Genomic DNA, 24,859 nt, shown 5'->3' with positions numbered 1-24,859 from the left:
TCAACAGGTAAGAGAGAGAGAGCCCACGCACGTGCCACCACCACTAACCTACAACATTAGACATATCATTATATCTCAGTGCTTACAACCAACCAACCAACCCACATGACGAACCAGACAACAACGGATCCGTGGCAGTGGCGGGTTTCACTGTTGGCGGACAGAGAGCAACAGAAGAGAGGAGTAAACTGTTTAGAGGAGCGACAAGAGGTGAAGAAGGTGGATCGCATCCAGCGAGCCAAGCCGCGGTGATGGGAGCCAAACAAACAGCAGTGACGTGAAGCCAGCCTCGTCTGCCTGATACCTGCTTAGCAGGCGCTGCCTGGCTAGAGAGGAGGAAGAGGGGTGAGGGGGAGGGGTCCATGTGACTGTGTGTGGAAGACGTAACAGCGAGGACGGAGGAAGAGGAGGAGGAGGAAACTGGCCAAGGCTGTACTGGTGTCTGGGTAGCAGGCTTCGCTTGTCGTGGAGCCCGGAGTCTCCGGGCAGTGCCTCCTCCTAGCAGGCCCAGGATCAATCAAGTCAGTAGCTGCAGGCCGTGCCTCTCCTACCGTCCTTCCTTCCTTCCTTCCTTCTCTCTCTTTCCCTCTCCCTCGCTCCGTCCCTTCCCTTCCTCCCTCCTTCCCCTACGTGCCCGCACCGACCACTCAGTACTCACTTCCTCACTCCTTCATCGTGCGCGCACGGGGTGACAATATTGTGTACTCCAGTCCAATCACTTGTGTGCGATCTGTGGGCTGGGCGGCTTGTGTCTTGCCCACCCAGTCCACCTAACCCCCCTCTCTCTATTTGTCCCAAACTCGTTTTCAGCGCTGTTTGTATTCGCTGTTTGTATTCTCTCCAAGTTCCGTGCCAACAAGCATTGTTGAAATTGCTGAATCCGATAGGAACAGGATCGATACTGTCTGCCTCGAGAAGACTTGCCGGGAGTTAAAAGACCAGTGCCGGCAGGAAATGAGGCCGTTTGTGACAGAGAGAGACAGAGAGGACACTCGTGCCTGCGCGCACTGACCTAGCTGCACGGCCTGTACTGGGACTGACTTGGCGACTCCCGATACTCCGAGGCCAAAAGCCTGGCAGCCTGTTCCGCTGATTGTTTCTGACTACGGTACCGTTACATCTGCTGGGGAAAGTGAAGGAAGTGAGAGAGAGATGGAGGGGGAAGCGGAGAGAGAGAGGGGGGAGTGAGAAGCTGGGCTGCTATATTTAGCCCCCTCGAGGTTCCAGCGTTCCGTCAGTTCCAGCGCGAACAGAAATGCAGCGATTTTGGTACCACTGGCAACACCGACGGAATCTTTCCCCCCTCCCTCAACTATGATGGTGGAAGATTTCATGCGGTTTTCCCCCGACTACCACCACCACTACAGCTGTTCTCGTTGAACTGTCGCTATGGAACGTCTCTGCTGTCGCCGGCATATATTACAGAGCGTACCACTCTTGACAGCGTTTGTCCATGCTGTGATGGCTTGTTAACAATTTGTAGGATGCGTTCAGTGATGCTACACACAGTGTCCATTATGACAGGAGCAAGCTTCTGTAGCAGTGACCCCTCAGTGTGTGAAGGGGTAGTTTTCAGTCTGTGAGTGCCGCAAGTGTGTGGACGGGGAAGGGAGTGGTGCTTTCTGTTAGTACTGTGATTCTGGCAGCATCAGTGCAGCAGAGTGGGTGTGCACATTACATACATCGCCAACAGCTGCCGCCTCCGCTGTTTCCTCATCTTCGCCGCTATGGGCGATCGCAAGCCCGCGGCCAAACAGGCCAACCCCAACGCTGCCGACTTGGATCAAGTATAATCATTCATCTGTTTTAGTTCCCCTGTCTGTCTAGCTGCTTGTGCGCGCGCGCGCGCGCGTGTGTGTGTGTGTGTGGGGAGAGAGAGAGAGAGAGAGCGAGCGCTAGCGTGTGTGTGTATGTATATGTGTGAGCGTGAGAGAGAGGGTGTGTGTCAGTGTGTTTATACAGTATGTGTGTTTGCGTGCGTGCGCCCGCGCGCGCTTGTGTGTGTGTGTGTAAATGCGGTGCACTGATGATGTCAATGTGTGCACCTGCTGTCATTCATGTGCTTGCATGTGCGTGCGTATGTCTGCCACTGTAACTGTGTCCTCAATCATCCTACCGTACGACAGTGGTATCATGAAAAATGGGTTGAAATGCAGAGCAGCTGCTCTCTCTCTCTCTCTCTCTCTCTCTCTCTCTCTCTCTCTCTCAGACGTCAGTGTTTCACTGGAACTGTGTTAAAAAATATTTCATGATTTTTTTTTTTTTTTTTTTTTTTTTTTTGATAGTAGTGGTTGTATTGTAATTGGGCCAATTTGACTAAAATGAATAAGAGTTCTGATACAGATATTCCTCACTCCCCCCCCCCTCTCTCTCTCTCTCTCTCTCTCTGTGACATGCTTTAATGGCCGTAGTTAAAATGCCTAACAGATTCAGTGGATTTTGCTTATGAGTTTTGTGGAGGGAGGGAGGGGGGGGGGTTGCAAATCACAAAATCCAAAAATATAACTTTTTTTTCAGATTACAAAATTTTAAAAAATGTCACAATCACAAATTCCCATATTATACTGTGCAGTCCTTCCCACCCCAAAGTGTTTTGTTTTTTGTTTTTTGTTGTTGTTTTTTTTTAGATTCGTTCAGTTGTTTGTGTGTGTGTGTGTGTGTGTGTGTGTGTGTGTGTGTGTGTTGTTTTTGTTTTCTGTTGTTGTGGCTGTCATTTCACTTCAGAATCTGTTGATGTTTTCTGTGATTTTTTCCTCCCTCGAGAAACTCTTAAACTTATGACCTCACTTGAATGTTTCTTCTAATTTTCGTGGTGACTAACAGAGTAACTGGGCTGCTATTAGTTTTCATTGGCTGAAGGTATTTAACCCAAGTCAAAGAACCGTGTTAAAGTATTGCCCACTTCATGTTGATTTGGTGGGGCCCTGTGATCAGCATTCGTGATGAATGTCGTCTTCTTCTTCTTCTTCTTCTTCTTCTTCTTCTTCTTCTTCGTTCGTGGGCATGCACGTGTTTGTACATGAGTGGGCTTTTACGTGTATGACGGTTTTGACTTCGCCATGTAAGCAACCATACTCCGTTTTCGGGGGTGTGCATGCTGTGTACGTTCTTGCTTCCATAACCCACCGAACGCATACATGGATTACAGGATCTTTAACGTGCGTATTTGATCTTCTGCTTGCGTATACGCACGAAGGGTTTCGGGCACCAGCAGGTCCGCACATTATGTTGACCTGGGAGATCGGAAAAATCTCCACCCTCTACCCACCAGGCGCCGTTACCGACTGCGATTCGAACCCGGGACCCTTAGATTGTTCATGTGAGGAACAACTTGCGCCTAGCTGATATGAGTCTGGATAGGCTTGGTTTTTCTTGTCTGTGGGTCTGATTGCGGGGGGTGAATCAGTTATGAAAGATTGACTCATCGGTCTCCCCCACTCTTGTGTGTGTTTGTGGAGGAAGGGAGAGTGTGCGTGTGTGTCTGCGAACGAGTGTGCGTAATGTATGTGTGTGTGTGTGTCTGCGTGAGAGACGGAGTAGCTGTGACAAGTAGTTGCAGAAGTGACAGCAGAGGAAGGACGTTTGAAATAGTCGGTGATGTTGTTTTCCTCTTGCTATACGTCTTTTTCTTTTTAAACTGACTGGATCCGGTTTAAAAGTTAACAAGAACTCACACAGGCACCCACGAAACCTGCATCCGTAGGTCGGAGGAAACACACGAAGATGAAGAGTAAGTCAGAAATGACTCAAGCATGGGTAGACCGTCCACCCGCGTATACTGGCCACAGCTGTTTTGAAAGGTAAAAGAAATTATGGATGTTATCAGAACACAGGTGTCGGGGCAATGAGAACGAGAAAATACCCCAAGACGTTTGAGCCTGGATATTCTGCATCGAAATGTGGACAGGCATCTACGCATGCAATGTGTACACACCAAAAAAAATTGAAAGGAGCAGAGGTGATAAATTTGATAAGGATGAAGACGTTGAGTTAATGAAAACCAGCAAGTGTTTTTTAATGACGGAAAAGATGTTATGATTTCCCGTACGGGAACATACAGGAAAAAAGAAAAGGAGAAAAAGATCCCCCTGAAAATGTGGAAGATGAAAGATTAAAAAGACGAATGTGACCAGAAAATGGGGAAGCTGGTACCTCTTGAATGGTATTCGTGCGTGCATCTTTTTTTTTGGGGGGGGTGGGGGGGGTCTTCTTTGGATAACATAATTTTTTTAGTGGTGATTGAGAAGCTCAGTAAGCTAACGAACATATTGTCAAGTCAATAAGCACACAAACAGTTCGGATGGACAAACAAAAAATATATGCATGTGGCATTTCATTAATTAATTATCTGGTGTCATATACTGTACCATATCGATGCCAACCAGGCCTATCGGTTTGCTCCTCTTGGCATTAATTAATTAATGAAGAAGATTGGGAAGAAGAAAGAAAAAAACAACAATAAAGGGTGAAGCAAGCGCGAAAGAGAGGCGAAAGAGAGACAGACAAAGAGGGGATAGGGCGGAGGAGGAAAGACGACAAGAACTGATGAAACCATTCGAAGAAAGAGTCGTCATCAGTGAGCCGTAAATGGTTTCCGATGCTTACTCGTGGGAGCTAGCAGTCCCTTGGTCCTGTCATCATCATGTTCCTGACGTTCAGCCTCAGGTCGCTTGTGGCAGTTTTCACCGTCATTGTCATTGGAATTCTGAAATCAGTCGTCATTTGGGGAGCTCGCTGTCTGTCTGTCTGTCCTCTCTCTCTCTCTCTCTCTCTCTCTCTCTCTCTATATATATATATATATATATATATATATATATATTTCTCTTTAGCCCTCCCTCCCCTGTCTCTCTCTCTCTCTCTCTCTCTCTCTCTCTCTCTCTCTCTCTCTCTCTCTCTCTGTCCCTCTTTCCCTGTTTCTCATTTAGCCCACGCCTCAGCCTTTTCTCTTTCAGTTTGTATCTCTCCATCTTTAGATTACTCTCTCTCTCTCTCTCTCTCTCTCTCTCTCTCTCTCTCTCTCTCTCTCTCTCTCTCTCTCTCCGTTTGTGTCTCTGTTCCCCCCCATCTGCATCCTCACCATTCTCTCTTTCTCGGAGGAATGCATTTAGATTATATTAGATATTCACCACCCTTTTTGTGTCATTTCCTGCAAATGTTATACAAAAAACAATTGACGCTTTTATGAACTCACTTGATGTTTTTTCGCAACAGTGAACGCGCACAAATGCACCGTTCGCCAACACACGCACGCACGTACAACACACACGCGCGCGTGCGCAGACACACACACACACACACACACATCACGCACACCACACACACACACACACACACACACACACACACACACGGGCATCAACTGCTCCAACAACCCAAAGTCTAACAGCTAAGCGTGGACATCTAAGCAGTGTCGTTTATTCGGAATCTGATGCCAGAAGAGAAGAGACGGTATGAGAGAGAGACACAGAGACAGAGAGAGAGAGAGAGTTCCTTGCAACATTGTGCTTCCATGCCAATCAATACGGGCCGTAGGGGAACCCATTCTCTCTCTCTCTCTCTCTCTCTCTCTCTCTCTCTCTCTCTCTCTCTCTCTCTCTCTCCCCCCCCCCCTCTTACCTTCCTTCCTCCTCCTCATCCACCTCCGCGCTTGCCACATCTCTTCCACTGAGAGACAAGTATACAACATATCCTTTTCCACCCGTGTCTGAAAATGTGTGTTTTTTAATGGTAGTGGATAAAGCAAAAGCGATACGTGTACTTTCGTCTCGACATGAAAGCAGAGATATGCAACACAGAAATATGATAGAGGGTGTATTAGATATATCTTTATAGATATATTCAGTACCCGGATTTCGCTTGCGCAACCATTACCTAACCAATACAGTCCCAGACATTTGACATTCTGAAGGACAGACCGGTTCAGAAAGGCTCTCAAGAATTCCAGTTAGGCAATCTGAATAAGGCTTAGTTGTTTATAATTATGTATAATTATCTGCGCTTTTTTTTTTCTTCTTTTTTTTTTTTGTGTGTGTGACTTCCTTCACCTCATTTTCTGTGTAGTTTATTTTAAACTGGCTTTCAGTGAATGGATTATCCGATTTGTACCAGGAAATTGGTTTGGGTTATCTAATATGATGTTAGTATGGACTAATCAATAAGTATAAAAACTTAGTTCTCACGGACACGCAGAGACGCTTGACGAATGAAATGATGGGGGTTGGGGGTGCTAAAAAAACAAAATTCAATTGAAAATGTCCTCACATCAGGTCTTCGTCAAGTATGGTCTTTCTTCTTACAACTCTGTTATTGGAGAATGTGGTATTTGAAATTAGTACAAGTACAATACTGACCCGTGCCCTTTCAGTTTCCCATCTGCCCTTTCGGCCAGGGGCAAACAAATCCCTGTTGTGCACGCTGCATTCCTGAATCACCCTTGTGTCCACACGCACAAGTATTAAAGTACACGCGCGTGTGTGCTGTCCCCTCCCCCTCTCCTCTCTCTCTCTCTCTCTCTCTTTCTCTCTCTCTCTCTCGCGCGCTCTCGCTCTCGCTCTCTCTGTCCATCTCCCTTGTCTGTCTCTGTATCTTTGTCTATCTCACTATCTCCGTTTCTCTTTATTTCTATCTCTGTGTTTCTTTCTCTGCTTCTCTCTGCCTCTGTCTCCCTCTCTGTCTCTCTCTCTTTGACTCTATCTCTGTCGCTATCTCTCTCTCAGCTTGTCGTCATCATGTCTCCTTCCCGATTTCCTCGCCCCAGCGTCCCAGCCGTCTAATTGAAGTAGCGGGGCGGGATGCTGGGGGTTGGATGTGGATGGTAGATCGTTGGAGCTCTTGCGTGCTCCGGAAGAGACGATAATTAAGATTAAAGAATCGATACTGAAAGCGATGCCTCCAACATTATGAGAGCTGCCATCTGCGTGTTCCACTTGCCTGATAAGTTCACGGAGAGAGAAGGGATCTCGTACAACCACAGGTGTGGTGTGTGTCTGTGTGTTTGCGTCCACGTGTATCCGTGCATGTGTTCTAACAGACAGACAGACACCGAGACAAACAACCCAACAGACAGGAAGTTGGGGTTACGGGGGCGTCAACATTATTAATCAGACATCGGTTTACATAAAGACATAATCACTAACTGTTGACGATTCCACGACATAATGCAGGCAGAACAATATATATTCAAGAACATACTGATTCCGTGGTTACATTGTATTGTGAATCTTGTACTAAGCATGTATATTATATTTATAGTGCCTATTTTTTTGCACAAATTTGTTACGTTCCATAGTTATGTTAAAAACATACTTGACTATTATATATATGTGCGTGTTTGAGAGATTTTTTAAAGGATATTTGTACTGTTGCCTTTACGTTGTTGATTCTACATTGCTTACACATAATTAAGTTATCAATAAAATATGTGAGAAATATCCATAAGTTTTTTTAAATTTTGTTATGTCCAAAAAGCACCAGAGCATCATTAAAATTAAGTTTATTACAACGTAAATACTTTTTGTCTGACATTTTGTCCAAATAGTTGTACATCAGTATACTCCCATAGATAATGCAGAATTGTGTCTTTTTTTATCGATGCAGAAATTACACTTGTTATCTTGAAGAACTCCCATGCTCATCGGATCAGAACTTGTCACAAGAATATGATAATTAGTCTTCATCTGGAACCATTTAATCTTATCTTTTGGATTTTTCTTGTATGGAAAATATATTCATCCATTCAACCTTCCATTCAGAGAGGTTTTGTTAGTTCCTGGTTTATCATTAAAAAAACCCAAAAAAACCCGGGATATTTAGAATCTCTGGTTATGTTTTTAATTCATAAAACTTTTTTCTTTCCAAGAGCCGATCTCTAGCAGTCACTCTGCGTTGGCCACGAAAAGACAAATCAAATCGCTGAAAAATGGGTGACAGAGAAAGGTGATAAGAAACGGGGAGGAGGTGGGAGGTCACGTTTATCATGAAGACATATCGCTGGATTATTGACGGATCGATAAAAGGTATGAAGACCAAGCATTCCTAGAACCCGAGGAGACTGGACACTCTTGGCCTCTGGCAGTACCCATGGCTTCCAAGTTTTAGACGATATATAAAACGATATTCTCTGACGTGATGCGTGCGAGGCTGTGGGCACGAACTAAAGGTTAACGGGAGCTCGTATTCTGGGATGCCGGGCAGATAAAAGCGGGAGAAGGAGAAGTTATGCAGCAGTTTCCATGTCTCCACTCGAGCCGGCACGGCTGCTGAATGCCTGGTGTGAACTGTCACATTCCTACCACGACAGATTTCTTCTTTGTTACCCCTTCGGCATGCTCTCTATCCTCGGAGAACTAACTGCCTTTTTGTTAGTGCGCTTGTGTAATTGTTCACACATGCCTGAAGCTCGTTACAAATGGTTAACAGGTTGCACGGACTTCGTCCCCGGTTTCTTTGCTTAAAAAAAAAGATTAAAAAAAATAATAATAATAATGATAATAATAATGAAACGGCGAGGATAGAGGGGAAATAGATAATGGTTGAGGTGAGTTACCGCCCCCGTCCCACCTTTTTTTTTTTTTTTTTTTTTTTTTGCTTTCTTTTTTTTTTAATAATAAAATTGTTGCACAGCATTCCCGTTCACCTTTCTCTTTGAAAATTAAATGTTTAAGATCGCCCGTTCTTCCCCAGTGTGTGGTGGATCAAGTTCCTTTTCTGCACTTAATGCTTTAGTGGAATACTCATTGGAACTCAAGCTTCACTCCACAACAACAACAAAATATTCTATTTCGGGGAAGCATTCGACACAGTACATTGGAAAAGTAGCACTGTGTTATTCGGAATTTGGTACCGTCCAAACAGGTAACTGAAACAAGCTCAAGGAACTCTGAAATGGAATGTCCTGCAGACGTTTTCGCTGATGACTACCTATCCAAAATTTCAGATCAAGAGAGGAGTCAGACAAGGACGTTTTGGTCCCCGTTTTTGTATTTCTTCCTCCAAGTCATTGACCTACCGGGTAATGAAGAAGAGAAACGGAAGTCAGTGGATTTCGTGCACAAAGGTAAGAATGGGTTGGGGGTTAAAGGAAAACTCCATCCCCTTCTGGGCGCGAATATCTGAGCAGCTACCTCTCCCATGTTAAGCAGACACTGGTAACCTGTAGACCACCATTCCGCTGCACGTGTCAGGATGATGGTAAACAACGACATCAAAGGTTCCTCCCGACCTCTGTTTTTCACCCATTTCGCGATGACCACGGGTCATTGAGGCCAGCGCTATACATCCGATCAGCCGCCTGAGCGCCCACGGTGACTGCTGCTAATCTAATGAAGACTAGGGTTCACGCCACGAGCTGCAGGTTTTACACACAGGGTCCCCCCCTATATCTGTTGTACATCTGCCAGCTGCACCGCTTGTTTGAAGGGGGAAAGGGGTTAATGTGAGGAGGATACTGAGGTATGCTGCACACAGGTGTTGTTTGATATTCCAGTTAAATGTCACTCTCGTCTATGCGTATGAGTGTGTGTGTGTGTTTGTTCACGCGAGAATGTGTGGTTTGGGTTGGGTTGTGGGGGAGTGGGGTATTTTTTTGTTTGTTTGTTTGTTTGTTTTTGGCGTGGTTTTTTTTGTTTGTTTGTTTGTTTGTTTGTTTTTATCCGTCGCAGAAGATATCGCTGAAAATACGCCCATTCACCGCAAAAAAAAAATAATAATAATAATGATAATAAAACACTTTTTGAAATATTCATATTATCGTTCACTCTTCGTGTGGCTGGCTCCAGCTGATGGTGTTTCCCCGCCAGCAGACAGGTAGCCTCGATGTATAGAACGCCTGCAGGAGAAGTTCCTCTCCTGTTGTTTATTTGTTTTTGTTGCTGTTTGTTTTGTTTTGTTTTGTTGCTGTTGTTATTTAGTGGTCGTATCCCCATCTGCATGTTTGGTTGTGTGTGGGGGGTGGGGGTTTTTGTTTGTTGTTTTTTTGTTGTTTTTTGTTTGTTTTGTTTTGTTCTTGTTGTTTTTTTGTACGAAAATGGACTTCTTTCAACATAATCCTGTCAGGTGCTATGTTCTTGCTGATTACATTCCCACCTTACACACGGCGGCTGCTGCTGCTGCTGCTTCCTGCGCGTGTTAGTAGTGGTGGAAGACTCGGCACCTCTGAGTCGGGTGATGGGAGGTGGAAGGGGGCGGAGGGTGGGGGTGGGGGGGAAGGAGGAGGAAGGGGAGGATGACGTACGGAGGAATAGAGGTGGACTGACGGGAACAAAAGGAGCACCAGCCGGGGCGCCATTTTCTGGCTCAGCGAGTCTGGGCCGCCAGTGAGCAAGACTGAGGGGAATGAGTGAGTGAGTGAGTGAGTGACAGAGGTAGGAGCCTGGAGGGATCAGGCTGCTGCAGTCAGTATTCGGTGGTGGTGTGTGGTGGAGTTGTGTGGTGGTGCTTTCTGTGTTGTTCACCAGAAAGTGTTGTTGGTGCTACGGTTTGAGTTTTGTTGTGTTTGGTTTGTTTTTTCTTGAGAGGAGAAGAGGGTTGGCATGGATGATACGGACTCGGTAGGTACTTCTCTCGTTTATGTGTGTTTGCGAGTGCGTACGCGCGCTTCTGACAGTGCGCGATCTTTTTTTACAATCATAGCAGTGGATTCAGTGGTGCGTTGCACACACGTTACCATCCTCCTTGTGTGTGAAAGAAAGGAGTTTTGATCATGCATACCTATACCTTTGCGTAAATTGCATCTCTCTCTGTCTGTCTGTCTCTCCCCCTCTCTCTCTCTCTCTCTCTCTCTCTCTCTCTCTCCGTAGTTTCCCTTCACGATGTCTAAGTTTCTCCGCTCTAGTGGCCTTTCGGGTTTGTTGCAAAGTATACAGCTTTACGAAAACCAACACTGCAGGTGGCATGAATCTCCCACAACCTGAGACCTGATTGACGCCAAAAGATGTTTTGGCAAAGCACTGGCATCCGCACATTATTTTTGTCTACCACCGTGCAGGTGATGTGGTCTTCACAATAGTGCTGCCTATTAAACCCGACGCCGTATGTGTCTGCGTCTCTGCAGGCCTATCGGCGCTGGAACATGATCTGATGAACAAAAAAGCGTGGAATATTGCTACGTTACTCTTTGATGTTACTCTCTTTCACACTGTTTCAGAGCATATGAATCGGTGATGTGTTTGTTTTGGAAACTGAGGTGGGGAGGCGAAGAAGAAGGTTGAAGTGGATGCCTACATCATGTGTAGTTCGTTGTTTGTGCGCGAGAGCGCAAGGATTCAGCCACAAGAACTCGGCCGCAAAGGCTGCAGGGTATCCAGGAGTCGTTTACTTGAATATACAGTATTTACACACTCTCACACATTAGCACACGTTCTTCTCTCTCTCTCTCTCTCTCTCTCTCTCTCTCTCTCTCTCTCTCTCTCTCTCTCAACCTTTCTCACTCACCCTGTCTGTCTGCCTGTCAGTCGCTCAAACAAACACGCGCGCACATACACAACACACTCACACACGCACGCACGCACGTGCGCACACACACACACACACACACACACACACACACACACACCGCACGAAAACGAAGACTGCATGCATGCAACCGTTCCGTTTCCCTATCAAGAACAGATGTCGGCGCTTGTTGGCTTGCACTCAGTGCAGAAAATTATTGGGAGGCTGCATGAGTCAGCCTGTCGGTTGTTGTAGCCGCCAAGGATCAGGTAGCTGGTATACCTACCTAGTAGAGTGCCTACTGCATGGCACGTCCTGTTAGATATTAACTCTGGCCTACTGTCATGCGGTTGGTTTTGATTGTTTCAATCGTGAAACGACACAAAGTACCGCATTTTCTTTCAACTTAATACCGAACTTTTGAAAAACAACAACGAGCTCAGTTTGGTAACTGACGACTTAAATTTGAAAAACAGCAAACAGTGACATTAGTTTACATTCATGCTCTTTCTAGAATGTTCAGTGGCGGAGCAGCGTGTATGGCTTTGCCGCAGGTCGATCACTTTTACGCTGGTTTGTGTCATATGGGTGCGAATAGCAGCTGCTGCTGTTGGCAGTTTATTGTCTGAAGGATATTCAGTGGGAACGTGGTGTTCCGCTCAGCTGGCGTTGGGGGGGGGGGGGGGGGGGGGGGTTGCAAAACAGTACGCCGGAAAGATTACATCTCCAACGTTCAGTCATGGATGACAGCCGTGGAAAAGCTTTTAGATTAGGTTGACGCCAGCTGGTGGATGTTAGACATTTTTTTTAATATATACTCATGTGTGACAACACACACACACACACACACACACACACACACACACACACAAGAAAACAACATGAACCATTACTTGATTAAACAGAAGCAATAAGCAGATTTTTTTTCAGTTCATATAAAAGCATTTCACATATTCTTTTTAAAACATTTTAATTATAGCTGTTTTGAAAGACACGAACATTTAACATTGCACATATTGCATTGCACATTCATCTTGCGCATTGTCTGTTTTGGTGTCATATCAAGTTAGCGACAAAATACGTGATCGTACTCAGACGTGAATAACCATACTGCTTCACTAAAGATAAAAGGAACATTCCCCACACCCTTCTGTTCCTGAAATTAACCCCAAACTCAGCAGGCCTGAATGATTTCAGTTTGTTTGTTTGTTTGTTGTTGTTCTCGTTTATTGTTGTTTTAATTAATATTTGTAATGCTCCCTTGAGATATTCAATTTCTCAGTCTTCAGTTGTAACTCTGAGATTTGATCTCCCGGTCTCTGTAACTCAGAGACCTGCCCACGATAACGCCAAAGCGATTGAGTGATTCGCTTCCACTGAGCAGTTTCGGCGGTTTGGATATTTTCCGATGGCTTACTTTCTTGATTAATCAAGCAAGGTTATCCACTTCAGTCAAACATGCCTCAAACATTTGGAGTATCATCGGTTACGAACTGAGTGTAGCGGCCGATGATTGAGATAAAAGCAGATGGGGTAGCACGGATCGCTTCTGTGACAGGCGCCAAGTTCTGTATGTATGTGTGTGTGTGTGTGTGTGTGTGCACGCGCGCGAGTACGCGATCCATACTTTGAAGCGCGCGTTTTGCTTTTAGATACGTGGCGAGGCTTTGTTCTCCCAGGTATGTACTTACAGTGTAGTATTTCTATAGCCTTTGTCTTTTTTTTTTTTTTTTTTTTTTTTTTTTTTTTTATCATTATTTTTTTTTTTTTTTTTTTTTTTAGCCACGTGTTTCCAGAGTGAATATACAATAAACCAATACGAAGAAGAAAAATTGTGCCATATCCATGGCAGATGAATGTAATCTGATTTCGTCAAGTTCACCGTGCAGAAAATATACTGCCAACCCTTCCCCCACCCCCCCTCCCCCTTCTCTCCCCCTCCCCCCCCCCCCACACCCCCCCCCCCCCCAAAAAAAAAACCCAAGAAGAACAAAAGCAAAGAAACTACAAAAGCAGCATCCACCATATATATATATGTGTACCACCACCACCTCCAAGCAGACCAAAATACAAACAGTGCCAGAAGAAAAAAAAGGGGGGTGACTAAACTGAGGGAGAAATCAATACGTAGCGAGGCGTTAAACCTGCAGCCGGCCTTTTGCCCTTTGATGTCCGTCACCGGATTAATCCGTCCCATCGAGTGCCTAGACCTTTCCTTGATCTTTCCTGAGCTTTCTTTCTTTCTTTCTTTTTTTCTTTCTTTCTTTCTTTTTTTTTTTTTTTTTTTTCTCCCTGTGTCTCTCATCTCCATCCCCTAGCTCTGTCTCTTTCTGTCTCCATCTGTCTCTCTTTCCCGATCTGTCTGTTTCACTCACTACTCCCCTCTCTCTCTCTTCTCTCTGTCTCTCCCCCCCCCCCTCTCTCTCTGTCTCTCTCCTTCCCCACTCTTTCTGTCTGTCTGTATGTCTGTCAACAGACCGTACACAGATCATGAATTATTGTGTCCACTCAGTAAATAATCAAAAGAGGAAATACATGCGTGCACACTCTGTCTGTCTGCCTGTACCTCTCTCTCTCTCTATCTCTCTCTCTATCTCTCTCTCTCTCTCAGTCTGCATTCTTATTCTGTATTCTGAAATAAGTGCGGTGACAGCTATGTTTGTGTTTGACAGTGTATATGTTTACATGTGTTGTTATGTGATATTTACACAATATGATGTTCACACACCCCAAGCCCTTCGTAAGGAGCCCAGGCACATACATGAATAAACCACCTTGAATCATGAAGTTCTCTCTCTCTCTCTCTCTCTCTCTCTCTCTCTCTCTCTCTCTCTCTGTCTCTCTCTCACCCAGACACACACTCACACTCACTCACTCACTCACACATTTTCACTTTCAGGGTGACAGCTTTAATCCTCATTTACCCACTATTCCCCTTGGAACACGTGCTCTGTTTGAGGGGAAGATACCGTGAGACAGTTTTAACACGTAACTGATGACTTAAACAGACATGTTTAGCGTTTAAGGTGTGAACTAGTTAGTTAACAGGGGCTGTTTGTGTCGTCGGATTCTATAGGAGGTGACTACATGGAGAATATTTTCCTCCTTCATCAGATCACCAAAAAGAGAGAAGTATACATGGGTACAAAAATCTCGTCTGCCATCGGTAGAGGTACATACTAAACATCCGCACAAAACGTTTATAAGACAAACTTCTTCCAACGCTTTAGCAAAACGTATTTTATGCATATCCTTTATAAACGCTTTGAAAATATTTAAAACAGATTTATATCCAGGGGGACGTTAACAGCTTGAGATGGAAAGACCTTCTAGTTTAACTAGAAGTTTGTTGTTGTTGTTGTTGTTTTTTGGGGGGGTGGTTGTTTTTTGTTTGTGTTTTTTGTTGTTGTTTTTTTGTTTGTTTGTTTTGTTTTGTTTGTTTTTTGGTTGTTTGGGGGGTTTTTCGGGGTTTTTTTTCTATTGATTTTTTTCTCTTTCCAATGAAAAAGTTCATGTGAAGCAGTAAAAAAAAAAAAGGAAAAGGGCAGAAGAAAAGGGTGGGGAAAGAAAGAACAAAAAGATACAGTGATCATAGATGTCTTTGTAATAGTGATGTGATGTATTATAGTATGAAGATACAGCGATCAGAGATGTCAACAACAACAAAAAACAAAACAAACTTCTAGTTTAACCCGGGGCTAGGGGGAGTTGGAGGGGTGGGGTGGGGGGGTCGGGGCTTGGTGAGGGGGAAGGGGTGGGGGGGGGGGCATCTCAGCATATCTAAAACGTACTCCGAACCGGAATCCAGTTCAGCACCCCCAAAATGTTTCTGGGTGACAATTTGGGAAACTGAAACGCCAACAAGGATTTCAGAGGTTTGGCACAGGATCTTCCACACACACAAAAAATAAATGAATAAATAAACAGATAAATAAATGAATAAAAATCTCAACAAGAGACAAGAAGATCGAGAGAGGAATTGAAGGTTTGCAGAGAACAGACGAAGTACCCCCACCAATGAAAGAATAAATAAGATTTTTTAAACGCCCCGAGGAGAGTGACGTAATGCCAGTCACATCGAACACACTCTCGTCATTGACTTTATTATGAAGAGGCAGTTCCACAGCAAACAATCAATACACAGAACGGTCTGCCGGGGCGAAATTATGAGGTCTGTTTTGAGAAAGCTGTCAAGAATGTTTAGTTCTCTAACGGGGCAACACAAGCCACGCAGAAGAAAGAGAAACACCCAGTAGGTGCTGGTGAGGAGCCAGAGAAGCACTGCCTTCACCCGCCCTTGAAACAATCCTGCACCACCCTTGGAGGCCTGCGCTGTGTTCACGATGGGTGCAGGCACGCACAGGACACTCCATTAGGAATTCAAGGGACATAACTGCTCCCGAACAGAGGCAAAAGAGACCACAGGACGCAACTCGCGTGTACCAGCCAGTATTTCATGACTGCAGGGCCCACCGGCAAAAGACACCACCCTCCAGCTGCTGAGCACACCCCACAGACCAAACCGACCCTGCCCGCAGATGAAGACTATGCCACTCCAGACACAGCCGGCTATACGGTCTTATGTGCCCTCAACACAAGAGAGAATCCCAAGTTGTAGTCTTTCCCACTGTCAAGAATGTTTAGTTCTCTAACGGGGCAACACAAGCCACGCAGAGAACAACCTCACTGTATGTGGAGGCGGATGGGACAGTGGTGCGTGTGTGTGGCAGATGAGGAGGCTGGGGGGTGGGGTGAGGAGAGGGGTAGTGTATAACCATTTACAAGACAAAAGAGGCACCACATCGGCAATTCCGGTTATTTAGCTGCCAGAGCCGTGGAGTATGTCTGGAACAGACTGTTCGGCTGGGGACCAGTCGTCATCCCTGATCCTCACTCCTCCCCCCCCCCCCCCAAACCCCCCGTCCCCCTTCCTGCCGGCCAATTCCCTCCAATGAATAAAACATCCACCAATCTGGCCCCGGGCACCTGCTGTCGACTGTCACCTTATTTTTAGCTGACAAAAATGTATGGACGTGAATTAGCTTCACAATTTTTATGTCCCAGTGTTTCAGAATGTGAAAACCGGCCTCAGGGCAGCTGGGAAGGTTTGTTGAATTGACTGGGGGGGGAAAGATGAAAAAAGATAATGATAATTTGGGGCATACTGTTAAATATGTTCGTTGACCAGTCACTTCGTATTTTGTTGAGTCTACTGGAGCAAAGTGACTGGACGTTGGGTATTGCTGTCGAAAAACTGCTGTGGAAGATGGTGTATGACTTTGGTTATGGGTTAGAAATGAGATAAGAGCTGTAGGTTGAAGGCAGTGATTTGTGGGTGTGTATGTATGGATAGAGAGAGTTTATGATTGAAGTAAAGGAATACGGTGAATGGATGTCAGCTTTGCGTTGTGCAGAAAGAAAGGAAAACGCAAATTGTATGATTTTAGGTTTTGGTTTGGTAAAGGAAGATAGCGCGCTTGTATGTGTATGTGTGTGTGTGCGTTTGTTAATTCAAGTTATGGTTTAAGAAAGGAAGCGCGCAGAAGTTTAATTAAGCTTGTAGTTTAAAGAAAAAGGGTTAATGATCACGTGAGTTAAATTATGGTCTCTGAACGGAGAATGGAAGCGTCAGTGCAGATCGTGACTTAGACATTTCAAGGAAGAAAAGTGTGAGTTTAGCTTGCGTTTCAAGAAGAAGATAGCGCCGAAAATAGCGAGCGAAGATCTTTCGCTGCGTGTGGATTTGTGAAGAGTGACATGCGAAGGGTGAATGTCAGCATTCCAGCAAAGAACAGTTCGAATGATAGTGTTTTGAATGGTTGATATATTTGATATATCCTGACTTTATTTTGCATTTGCTCATATTGACAAATGTTCTCTATGCTATTGTCTCAGACGAATTTGTTCGTGATAAATGATCTTAAAAGCAAGACGATTTTGTATGCAGTTTACGGCGACGTTGCTTTGCTTTGCAAGACATCCAAAGACTGCACAAACATCTTAGGGTAAATTGTTGGATATGCTCTTGTGCTGGTCCGTTTTGAAAGTGGGGTTGTGTTTTTTCTTTATATTGTGTGTGTGTGTTAATTTTGCTTTTTGTGCACCTTTTTGTGTACTCGAAAAAAGGGCAGTTTGTGCTAAAATCCACGTAACTTCATTTTGCACCCCCGAAACCACTGTTTTATTGAGCTGAAGTCATTTCTACCGACAGAAATGTGTGACGTCATGAAAACCTTAAACCGTCTGACAGCAGCCCAATAAACTGGACGACTGTGTCGATCATGAAAAGCGACGTAGAGAGAGAAAAGTACGTGCAGCCACTGTTGTGGGGGTGAATAGGCCCCGAAACATGTACGCCACTCCTCGCTGGAATGCATGGAAACAGGCAGTGAATGCACGAGGGAGGTGGATCGTGAGCTGTAGTCACGAGTTCAGCGTGTGTGAAATCAGCTGAACACGTTCCGTGCCCCCCCCCCCCCTCCCCACACCTCCCTCCGCACCCTTGCTGAGGATTCTCCCCCTTTTGATTCTTTGCCGAAAGCACCTCCCAGCATTTCCCCAGGCACTCGCTCTTCGTCTGGCTGCCCCAATCAATAAGTTCGGGTTTTTTTCCCTTACCCTTTTTTTTTCTTTTAAGAAAAGGGAGACTTATGTATCGATCCGACACACGTGTTCTCCCGCACCACCAACCCTCCCCCCCCCTCTCTCTCTCTCTCTCTCTTTTCCACTCTGTCTCTCATAGCTCAATATATCTCTTTCCCACCCACCCACCTCTCTCTCTCTCTCTCTCTGAAAGTGGTTGAACCTACAGAAATTTTGTCTGTAGAATTCTGCCAAAGACAGCTGTTTGAATTCCCGCTTTATAGGGGCAGGAAAGGGGGAGGTTCTCTTTGTATATAGTCCGTCTTCATTTATGCATTCCTGCATTATTGTAGTGATCAAGCTCCTGTCGGACTCTCTAACCAGTTCTATTGTCTTTTCTGTTCCAAGCCAATTTGAAGGCCTCCGATGATGGAATTGCAGCGGACGGAAATTGTAAAGTCGTGCAGCCGTTGGCAGTTCTGATGAAGCGGCCATTGGCTTTCCTGGCTTTCAAGTTAAGTCTCTGACATGAAAGGTCAGAGTTATGCGGAAATGGAATCGAATCTTAACGTGGGTAGTTTCATTTCTTTCTTTCTTTTCATATATATATATATATATATATATATATATATATATATATATATATTGTAACTTACACTGCTTTACTTTCGTTTGATATCCTTTTATGTCAAGGTGGGATGTGGGGAATGGTTTCTGTATCTCTTGGAGATGATTAGTTTATTCACCTATCCGCTGTCTTATTCTTGACTTCAAAAGGGTCGTATGCTTTTCACGAACACGAGCTGTTCCCGTGTGTGCTGTCCTGCAGGTTCATTCTCGACTTCCCAATTATCGAGCTGTGGAAATAGCAAGTTCAAACCCAAATTTATGCTTTTAGTAAGCGTTGTGTGGGTGTGGGTGAGTGTGTGCGCCTAGACGCGTATCGTGGCCACCTCGGGGCCAGCGCTTCCTCTTCGTCAGTTCATTTCCGCGCACCAAGTCCGTGTTGCACGCCAGACGGTCGTTTGAGCGTGGTCTCATAGTCATACGAAAGACATGCACCCGTACCACCGCTCAAGGTCAGACAGGGAGGACCCTGAAGCGGAAACTAGCTGATTTTTTTTTCTTTCCCCTCCGCGTTCCTGCAGCCCGGCTGCGTTTCTAGGTGGCGCCGGATCGTGGCGACATGCTCTTTCTCGATCCAGGAAGAGAACAGCTCGGATTTACTGTATAATACAGCGCCGTTGGGTACAATATAGTGCACCACAGCACACAGTACGGTACAATGATATTATAGTAAATTACAGTAAAAGAATCTAGAGAAAAATAAAAGAAGATTGTGGCACTCGTAGTCATTTCTCAACCCCACAACGACTGGATGGGATTCTGCCCACCTCTTCTTCCACCTTCCCACACTCCCACTCCCGCTCCGCATCCCTCCCTCCAGCCTGTCTCATCCTTCCACCCTTCTCGTTTCCACCAATGTCCCATTTCTTTTTCTCTGTGTGTGTGTGTGTGTGTGTGTGTGTGTGTCTCTCTCTCTCTCTCTCTGTCTCCCTGTGTGTCCATCTCTCTGCCTGTCTCTGTCTCTTTGTCTATCTTGCTGTATCCGTTTCTGTTTCAGTCTCAGTCTCCCTGTACCTCTGTGTCTCTCTTTCTGTCCCTCGGTCTCTCTCTCTTACTCTGTCTCCCTCTCTGTCTCTAACTCTCTATCTCTGTTTGTCTCTCTGTCCTTGTCTGTCTGTCTCTTCCCCCCCCCCCCCCCCCCCCCCCCTCTCTCTCTCTCTCTCTCTCTCTCTCTCTCTTTCAGTGTGTCCTTGCCACCACCCAAGTCAATGTTTCGCACCAGTGGCTCGGAACGTTTGGTGCTTGACAAGGGCACGTTGGCACGATCGAAGTGCTGTCTGTTGGCCGAATGTTGGCTATTTCAGCATGATGGAGTGTTGGGGTAAATGGCAGTTTGATTTTTCACTTCTGCTCACCATGCCATGGCACTGTTTTTGTTGTTGTTGTTTTTATTGTTATTGTTGTTTTTCCTTCCGTGATGAAGTGGTATGTTCGGTTGCATCAAAAGAAAGGAGAGAGGGAAAGAAAGCGGTGTTGTTTCAATAAAGAGAGAGAGAGAGAGGGGGGGGGAAGAAAGCGGTGTTGTTTCAAGAAAGAGAGCAAGAGAGAGAGAGAGAGAGGGGAAGAAAGCGGTGTTCTTTCAAGAAAGAGAGCAAGAGAGAGAGGGGGGGGGGGGGTTTGGAAGCCAGGATATAAGAAAGAAGTGGATGGCGGAGAAGATGGGGAAAAGAAGAAGAGAGGAATAAGTAAAACAAGTTCAGAAAAAAGAGTAGAGAGGGAAAGAAAAGCCGCCTCCTCCTCCTCCTCCTCCTCCTCCTCCTCCTCCTTCTTTTCTTCTTCTTCCATCCCGTCTCATATGCTCCTCGTCTTTTCATTCTCATTTGGAATAAGAAAATGCGTGGTGAAAAAAGACGATGAAGGAGGATGAGGAGTAAACAAAGGCTCCGGGGAAAAGAACAATGCGGTGAACGAGAAGGAAGGTAAGAAGGAGAGAAGAGGGAGAGGAGGAGAAGAGTTGGGGGAAGAATAACGCCAGCACCCACAGAACACACTGACCAGTTTCAAACAACGAGGGAAGAGGAGGAAGAGTTGGAGAAGGTAGACACTGACAACCCACTGAGATATATATATATCTGTGTCTGTGGAGGAGAACGATGAGGAGGCAACAAGGAGATTCTGATGTTCAAACCTGAATGGCGAACGGCGATTATTTATCGTTTACTGTACAATGGGGTTTCTTTCTCTCGTCTTCCTTCGCCTCCTCTTCTTTCTGGTTCCTGGCCCCCTCTTCGCCTTTCTTCTTCTTCTTCTCATCTTGTGCTCTTGCTGTTGCTCCTACTGCTACTGCTGTTGCTGCGCTTGCTTCTTCTTCTTCTTCTTCTTCTTCTTCTTTGTTTTATTTCTGCTAATTACATGCATTGATAATGAACAAAGAAAAGAGCATCAGGTTCAGTCTAGATGATCGAGTCCCAAAGATCGTATTCTTCCTTCAGAATTGAACGGAAAAGAGAGAGAAAAAAAAAGTATTTTCTAGAACTTTCGGCAGTGCTGATATGTAGAGTTGAGTTTAACGAGAGATTGACCAATCGCCTCCATGGTCAAGTTGCTCCAGCATTTTAGTCCCTCCCTCACCCCCTTTTAACTCCCCATCGCATCGTTTCTTTTTCCTAAAATTTCAAAATCACGGTTTAGTTTTCTGTGCCAGATATCTGCGCGTTGCTGTCGGTCTGTTTTCTTTTTTTCTTTTTTCTTTTTTTTTTTCGTTGTGTTTTTTTGTTTTGTTTTTATGCCAGGCATGTCATTTATCTAGTGGAATTCTATGGATGATGGTTCTTCTTCCACAGCCCTGCTAGCATACTTCCAGTTTCTGCTTCTCCCGAAGCCTCCATTTTGTCCTTTCAGAGTTTAAGGAGGCGATCATTATAGAGGAGCTTTTCTCTGCGTCAGCTTGTTAAGATTCTCTCTCTCTCTCTCTCTCTCTCTCTCTCTCTCTCTCTCTCTCTCTCACTCACTCACTCTCTCTCTCTCTCTCTCTCTCTCTCTCTCTCTCTCTCTCTCTCTCTCTCTCTTCGCTTCTGGCTTTTGATCGCCCTCACACACACACACCCTTCCATGCTTTCCTTCCTTCAACCTCCCGTCGTCCTTCTTCTTTCATGTTTGGTTCTTTTTTTGTTCCTTTTTTCTCCATTTTTCCAGTTCATAGCAGTCTTTATTCCTCTTCTCTCGTCCATCCATTCAACAATTCCTGCATTCACACAATGACATCTTTCTTTTGTGGTCGTTATACAGCATTGCCTGTGAATGGACATGAAATTATATATGTTTTTAAAAAAAAAGAAGAAAGAAATAAAGAATAAGTCATGACGACACAATACAACGAATATTGGCAATGACAAAATGTTTGGTTCTTGTTTTGGACCATCATTTTATTTCATGGGTTTTCGTGTTAAGAATAGTTGAAAAGACCACTGATTAATGTGCAGTTCCCTGTGGCGTGTGTCATAGTACCATCTGCCTCTGTCACACATTCTGTGGTGTTTGTGCGTGTGTGTGTGTGTTGTGTGTGTGTGTGCATGCACGCGTGCGTGCACAAGCACATGATTATGTGTTTGAATGATGTTATTATTTTGTATGATGTTATCATTATCTTCGTCAAGCTCTCCTCCTGCTCCTCCTCCTCCTCCTCCTCCTTCTTCTTCTTCTTCTTCTTCTTCTCTTCATCCTCCGCCTCCTCCTACTCACTGCGTTAATGCTGAACAACAAAAAGAGTACCTCGGCCATTCCTAATTTGAGTCTCAAAGACAGCACTCCGACCTTCAGCTGAATTAGGAGGAATAAAACCGAAACTCTTCTTTCAGGCTGGGAACTTAAAACAATGTTGAAGGCACCTCCACACGTTTTAAGAGCACCACCACCACCACCCCACGCTTTCCCTCACATCCCTCCCCCTCCCCGATTTCAGGACCTGTTTCGTGCGGTTCTCTCCATCCACCCAATCTAGCGCGTTGCTGCATGTTCTGCCGGTCCATTATGGCGTGTTTTTTTTTTGTTTTGTTTTTTTGGATGTTTTTTTTATGCCAGGGCATTATATATAACATTTCTCCCGGGGACTCTAGGACAGCGATGGCTCTTTCCTCTGCCTGTCTGAATGCATCCATGCCGTGCTGCTTCCCAAGCACCCACTTTGTTCGTCCCCATGTTCACCGAGCCATTCGTGTTGATGGGGAATGGGGGGAGGGGGGGTTCCCCTTCCTGTGAGCCTTTGTTACGTTTCCTCTTTCCTTCCATTTGGGATGGATGTGTTCCCCCTGTTTGGTTGTTTATTTCTCATTGGGCAGTTTCGTTCCATGGCTTTTCGGAGTTTCCTGGCCTGTCGCGATTCTCCGAGGACAGTTATAAATCTAATTGAGTTGAAGTACCTTCGGCAATGCGTGTCGCTTTACTGCTCGGAAATGCATGCTTTTCTCTAACGTTCCATGTCTCTTATCTGTCTGTCTCACCTTGTCTCTCCCTCCCTCAGCTCCCTTCGTTTCGTCCTTTCTCTCTCTCTGTCTGTCTGTCTGTCTCTCTCTCTCCGTCTGTCTGTCTCACTTTCTTATCTTTCTGTCTCAGCATGCGAGTGTGGGTGTTTGCATGTCTGTGGTGTATAATTATGGTGGCTCTTCTGCGTCATCACCTTCGTGTTTGTCATTGTCTCTTCCATCTGTCTGTCATAAGCATTAACAGCAAACAGTACAAAGAGTGTCTCATCTTATCTCTCTCTCTTACATTCCTGCCTCAGCATGCGAGTGTGGGTGTGTGCATGTCTGTGTGTTAATGGAAGTTCATGTTCGTCATCACCTTCGTGTTTGTCGTTGTCTCTTCCATCTGTCCGAAATAAGCATTAACAGCAAACAGTACAAAGAGTGCATCATCTTATTCCAGCCTAAAAAGGATAATACCCTTCCTTCCATCCTTCCTTCCTTCCTTCCTTCCTTTTGTTTCAGTTGAACAAACGAAATCAAAATGCTGTTTTCTGGCTGAAAACAATGCTGACGTTGAATCAAGAATGCATGTATGATTATCCTCGTCATTCCACTGGGTGGACACCTCTTTCGTCCCTTCCCGCATTCAGTCCGCGATTTCAGTCGGCCATATTATGTGTGCTGGAAGTCCGCGCGTGGCAGCAAGTCCTGATGGCCATTTGGCGTGTTTTAATGTCGGGCATGTCATTTCTAACGGGAAGTCTGGGACGTCGATAGTTCCTCCGCATGTGTCCCCATTTCTGCTGCCTCTCCCAAGCCGTTCGTTTTGGCCGTCCACAGTTTCAGGAAGCAATCGTTAGAGATGAGTTTTTTCCGTGTTGGCTTGTTCCTCCTTTCGTGTCTTTCTCACCCACCCCTCTCTGTCTCTATCTCTCTCTGTATGTGTGTCTTTCTCTCTCTCTCTCTCTCTCTCTCTCTCTCTCTCTCTCTCTCTCTCTCTCTCTTTCTCTCTCTCTTTCAGATTGGTAAAATAGGTCATGCCTAAAATTTTGATAATCCTTGAATAAAAAACGTTTTGAGTTCTGAGTTCCCTATCTCTCTCTCTCTCTCTCTGAGTTCTCTCTCTCTCTCTCTCTCTCTCTCTCTCTCTCTCTCTCTCTCTCTCTCTCTCTCTCTTTCTCTCTCTCTCTCTCTCCCCTCTCTCTTTCCTGTTTGGTTCTAATTTTGTCTCACCATTTCATTCGGTGGGGCTTCTCGTGCTGAGAATGTTTGTCGATCACTAATTGATTTGCAGTTCCTTCAAGAGAAAATGTTGTTTTCCGCCAATAAACTTGCCCTTCTCTGTCTGTCAGTCTGTCGATCTGAATGAAATGTCATTGGAATCGAGAAGGGAAGACACGGCGCTGTTTACATTTTTTAATTTTTATTTATAATATATATATATATATATATATAAATGTTTATTTTATTATTTGCTAATGATTCAGTGTTCCTCTCAGAGATGGTCATTAATTTGCAAAAACGTCTCAACAACCTTGAAAATGCAGTTGATGAATTACAATTACGTGTGGATTTTGAACAAAAGTAATATTATTGTATTTAAAGTGCGATTATTTGGCTGCGAAAGAAAGATGTTTTTTGATGGTATTGCATTGTCTGCCGTTGATAAATTTATGAATATCTTCGAATCCTTTTCTCAACCAGTTTGCGTTTTTTAGCTGCCTGTTGAGATCTTTCCATTAAAGCAAGAAATGTATTGATATCAGCTATTACGAAATTGTATTGAATGACAATTCCCTGTCTCTTGATGTCTTTTT

The 24,859-nt window shown here is 44.9% G+C and overlaps 1 protein-coding gene across 6 annotated transcripts in view; it reads left to right on the top strand.

Moving 5' to 3' along the window:
* Positions 1–24,859, top strand: part of LOC143283738 (dipeptidyl peptidase 4-like) — a 343,939-nt gene that overhangs the window by 234,910 nt on the left and 84,170 nt on the right. The window contains exon 1 of one of the 6 annotated variants that reach the window (XM_076590058.1): positions 462–1,787. The exons of 4 other annotated variants lie outside the window; for them this stretch is intronic. In XM_076590058.1, the coding sequence (XP_076446173.1) occupies positions 1,728–1,787 (60 nt within the window). In that variant the 5' untranslated portion in view covers positions 462–1,727. Of the gene's footprint in view, positions 1–461; positions 1,788–10,292; positions 10,548–24,859 lie in introns of those variants that run through there. One more of the 6 variants, XM_076590086.1, reaches the window with a different exon arrangement.

The sequence above is a fragment of the Babylonia areolata genome, chromosome 1 (assembly GCF_041734735.1).
Source record: "Babylonia areolata isolate BAREFJ2019XMU chromosome 1, ASM4173473v1, whole genome shotgun sequence".
In the NCBI taxonomy this organism is placed as follows: domain Eukaryota; kingdom Metazoa; phylum Mollusca; class Gastropoda; order Neogastropoda; family Buccinidae; genus Babylonia; species Babylonia areolata.
Note: the sequence above shows the minus strand (reverse complement) of the source record. Positions and strands in the feature narration are given on the sequence as shown.